The sequence below is a fragment of the Montipora capricornis genome, chromosome 10, assembly GCF_036669925.1.
Source record: "Montipora capricornis isolate CH-2021 chromosome 10, ASM3666992v2, whole genome shotgun sequence".
NCBI classification, from domain to species: Eukaryota; Metazoa; Cnidaria; class Anthozoa; order Scleractinia; family Acroporidae; genus Montipora; species Montipora capricornis.
In genome coordinates, this window is record NC_090892.1 from 668567 (window position 1) to 673566 (window position 5000).

Genomic DNA, 5000 nt, shown 5'->3' on the forward strand with positions numbered 1-5000 from the left:
TCTTTGTAGTGTTTCTTGTCTCTTGCGCAACATATCCAAGATTTCCTTGTAGCGCGTCAGTATATTCTCCGCCTCTTTGACCAAGTTGGCGCTGCCAAGGTTTGTAGCCAGTTCAGAGATTCGGTTGAGTCTGCTCTCACTCCACACTGGACTTTCCTTAAGGTATTTATCCAATCCGCGACTCAGCGCAGTCACACCTTCCAGGTGAAGAATCTCTTCCATATTCATCATAGCCATTTCTTTCAGTGTAGACATGGACCATTCAGATGCCTGTACACAAAACAATTTTTGGATTATCCTTTGTTTGCATTATTATTATTATTATTATTATTATTATTATTATTATTATTATTATTATTCTGCTGAAACAAAAAAGGGGAAAATCACCTGTTCAACCAGTTGATAGAACTCCAAACACGAGTTAAGCCGTTGTCTTCTGTGCTCAAGTTTTCTGCAGAACCTCCTGTAAGTCTCCTCTAAAGATCTCTTTCTCTCTTTTATTCCAATTCCATCATAATGTCCCCCTTGAAACATGCTACTGCCTTCCTCCAGAATATTTTCTACTCGGTCACAGTAACACTGCAAAAGTACATTTAAACAAGTTACAATTTTGCCCTTATTTTACAAAATCACAACTAAATAGATTTGCTTTTGTGTCTTTGTTTTAGTACAACTTCAAAAATGAAAATTTTAGGGCAGGGAAAAGCTCTCGCTCTCGTAAACGTCCCGCTAATCTTTGGTCAAGACGTTCGGGCTGTTAAACTCTGCAATATTTCGTACAACGTTATGTCGAAACCCGATTATGAAACAAATTGCTTGCAACATATAACGGTATCGATTGCAAGTGTTACAACACTCTGGCGTTTTAGAGGGTTTCTTAAAAGTGCATTTAGCTTCACACTGTAAACAGATTGACAATAAGACATGGTGAAAGAGGCAAGTGATCCTCAGACGTAATTACGACAATTATGGAACGGTCTCTTAGACACCTAAAAAAATTCAGGTGGGCTTGTGATGCCGGTGCAAATATATGCATTTATTTCATTCAATAAGACATGGTTTGATGCTTCTTTGTTTGAAGAATAGTTCGCAAAATATGAAAAAATATAAGTTACATTCTTTATTCTTTAAAGCAGATTAGCATCCAACAATGACTGGGTCTCGACAAATTTTATATTGACTACCGATGGTCAATAGAATAACATGCTCCATCACCTTCGCTTTGTTTTCAAAATTGTCAAATTCTTCCTTCAAAGTTTTCACGTGCCCAAGAGAGTCTCCAATCTCAGCGTGTTTCTCCAAGAACTGATCTCCTTTTGTATTAATCCAGTTTACCACCTGCAAATGAATCAATTCGTCAGAGCAAACTTTTGTAAACGAAGGCTGAGGTCTTTAAATGCGAAACACTTCCGTTTGCTAGAACACTGGCCCTGAACAAGACACGAAAATATAAATATATATATGTATCAACTGAGTTGAAAAACTAAATTAAGTACCGTGCGGTGATAACTGAAGCTGACATTTTTATTCACCCACCGACACAGAACCACCGCTTCACTGGAAACAAACCCTGTCAGTTACTCCCGTTTTAAACGAAGAAAAATATAAAAGAGGCCGGTACCTCATGTTGACAGTATCAGTAAACAGAGTAGCGCCCGATTCTTCACCCCCAATTGCACGTAAATGGCCGTCTACGCAAGACACAAGTGTACGAACAACAGCGATTGTTAGCGCAATTAACCGATTCACACAAAAACGTACACTACATGACGCTTATGCTTCCTTAAAAATGATACACCAGAAAACAAAAAAAAACGTTACACTCAACATCAGACAATACCACGCCACCGTTTCATTACCTCATCAATGTCGTTTTCAAAGTGTTTTAAAGCAAGACACTGTTCCAACTTTCTGCTCCTATTCTCCGTAAGCATCTCCAGTTTACAAAACACTTCATTCATTTGATGATAAAGCTTTGTCACGCAATTCACAGTATCCCAGTAATCGGGAACTGAAGGTAAGGCAGTCTTCTCTTCTTCCAATCGTATCAGTATTTGTTCCCCTTCGACTTGTAACGCTGATAATCTACTGTCCTCAAACACGTCTTTGATTTTCCTGTGATGTTGTTCCATTAGATTCTTGCATTCTAGGATGGTTTCACCGAGTTGGCTGCTCGTAAACTGCTGCATAACGCCCATAGCGAGTTTGGCAGCGCTTCGGCATCCAGTCATGAACGGCTCTAGTTTCTGAATCAAAACAACATATTGTAAGTAGCTATGTGCAGCTAATGCATTCCCTATTAAGCGGCCACTTCTGAACCAATGGGATGGGATACTGATATTCTAGTCTTCAGTGAGCCGATAGCGTCCACAAACGATGTTATCACGTTCTAAGAGCTAAATTTAAAACGTTCCCTCATGGCTAAAGGAAGTCGGCTCTTAAAATTGGCCAAGGTCACTGCATAGCGGTAAAAGCTATAGTGTTGTCCGCGAGATTAACATTCAAATTTGCCGCCAACAGAAAAACGAAAAACGGCACGCCGGTGTTTGACATAAAATCATGAAAATCCACTTATTTTAACTTCTTTTTTGATATTTGCTCCATAGATTCAGATGACGCAAAAAACCAGGTGAGATAGGGCAACGTTTCGTTGAGTTTGGGCAAAAGCAGATTTCAGCCCCCAGTTTGCCGTTTGCCACAAACACGAAGCTTTTAAAGTCTCTATTGTGTAAAGGACAAAGGAAATTCTTTGTACAGTAAGGCAATACTGACGACGTGTTAAGTATGATTAGCGAAGGTGCGGTATTCTTTTAATTGGCCAAAGGAATGAAACCACAGACGAGGAAACACAGATTTATCAAATTAACTAGCTTTCATGACATATTGCGGTGGTATTGCTTCCGAGTACTGAAGTCGCTTGCCATTTAAAATGAACAAAAAAGGGTGGGAATTTTCGGTCAAATGAAACAGTAAACATCTTCCATAAATAACTGGTTCGGAACCAGTACGCACCATTTAATTCAGAAAAACCTCACTAAATGAAATAGAACTGTATGATCAGAGCATGATTTGTTGTTATGAACCAAGTGCTAAGAATACGGAAAAAAACAGTCTGCTGCTACTCCATTGTTTCCGACACATTTTCACTAAAAGACTGTACGTTTTGTTCAATCCAAACGACCGGTTTTCTCTCGAAAGAAAAGCGCTCGAAACCGTTTTGTGATGATGTGGTTAACTTTCAACACTAACAAACAAACACGAAATAAAATTCACGCACATCATGAAAAAGTTAAGGACAGGGTAGGTTTGTAGAATTCTTCAATTTGTGCTTGAGCATGTGAAACGTAATGGGACGAAACAATATCTTTAAAGGAATATTGGTTGCAAGAATTTGCCTTTACTGACGTAAATTTTAACGCACCTACCCTTTGGGTGCTTTGTGAGACTTAACCATGCCCCTATTGTTAAAACGATGGATTATGCTATCAACTGGATAAACAGCAAACCGGTGAATAACTCAACTACTTCAAGTTACCCTGGACTGTGATTTATCCATATTGAGAAAGTCATAGATCCTCAGACCCCTTTCCAAAAATAGACCAAAACACCGTACACCGTACCTCCCCTTCCCCGAACAGCGAGTGGATTCGGTTATCGTCGCACACCATTTCATATCGGGGAAAACAAGGTATGAAAAAACTGATAACTTATCAGTGATAAGTGGAACTATTTTGCGTCATCATACAGGAAGTGTATATAGTTTAAGAAACGGCGGAATCAACGAAAACTTCACTAAAAGAAATGCTATCGTTTATCTCGATTACTCCTTAAGTGCCATCATGCCATTCCATAACTGCTAAGATACGAACGAAGTATAGCACGATTCTTGTTCCCCATTATAAAAATTAACTTTTCTGGTTTTGTTTTTCTCTTTTCTATTATGAGACCTTATGATGCCGCTCTACCTACGTTAGTATCCATTAGGATATTAGGCGAGGAGAGACCTTTCTGTCTTACCAAGTAACTTATCTTAGAACAACAAATTGCCTCTGCTCGCTGGGTGTAATCAGTTAAAGCTGAGCATACCTCAGAGAAGATTATGATTTCAGATACCACGCAATGGACTGCTAAAGGATGCAGTTCTGTTTTCCTTAGGTTTAGGCTGCATTGTTTCCGTTGTACATTTTTGGTGCCCATTGTTGTCTGAGGCAATCACGAGTGAGGTTGTAACAGCTGCGTCCTGACTATATCATTTGGCCTTGGGGAAAATACATTCTACTGGGGTGGGTTGGGGGTGACTGAGAAAATAAGGGTGAAGTGGAGGACAGCCTGCGAGGAGGCTACTAGCACAGGGCGGGGAAGCGATTGCGCGGGACAAGGGTGGAAAAGAGGAAGTAGGGGAATTAAGGGACCTTCTTTGCTGAACACATCGAAAACTACAGAGCCAAGTGTAAAACAGAGAAAAGTTGACACATGGTGAGAGACACGCACAAATTGCTGAAAAGACCGTGAAAAAAGTAGCCCAGCATGTTTTTAAACAGACCACCCTGAGGATCGAGGTTTCTAGAGGGTCATTAGCATAACATAACGCCGTTGGGAAATATTGGCTTTGGGGCAATTTCCTCAAAAAAAGGCTTAATACGAAAACTTAATACAACAGACTCAAAGAAATTCTAATGAAAATTATTTATCGCCACCACCAACGGATTTATTCGTGGAGCGATTAATAAGTTTTTAATTGACCAACTTTCCTTTGAAATCACACGTCCTAAAAATAACTACGACTTAAGAGTGAACTGACAGCGTTCTCAACACATAAACCTTTATTTCAACAAGATTCAATATGACTAAAGCTACATTTGCATGGACGGAATATGTTGGAACGTCTGAAATCGGGAGCAAGCTCTATCATACATACGCTGAACACCCGGCTTGCGTGAGTCTGCCCTGCTTGATTTCAAAACGGGAGTTAATTCTCTTGTTTAACTTTTATTAACCAC

General features: G+C 39.7%; 1 protein-coding gene across 3 annotated transcripts in view; it reads right to left on the reverse strand.

The window, feature by feature from the left end:
* Positions 1-5000, reverse strand: part of LOC138022138 (puratrophin-1-like) — a 53889-nt gene that overhangs the window by 12922 nt on the left and 35967 nt on the right. For all 3 annotated transcript variants that reach the window (XM_068869166.1, XM_068869168.1, XM_068869167.1), the window contains 4 exons: positions 1860-2246; positions 1216-1338; positions 388-579; positions 1-270 (listed from right to left, as the gene is read on the reverse strand). The exon at positions 1-270 is cut by the window's left edge and continues 18 nt beyond it. In XM_068869166.1, coding sequence (XP_068725267.1) covers positions 1-270; positions 388-579; positions 1216-1338; positions 1860-2246 — 972 coding nt within the window. The remainder of the gene's footprint in view (positions 271-387; positions 580-1215; positions 1339-1859; positions 2247-5000) is intronic.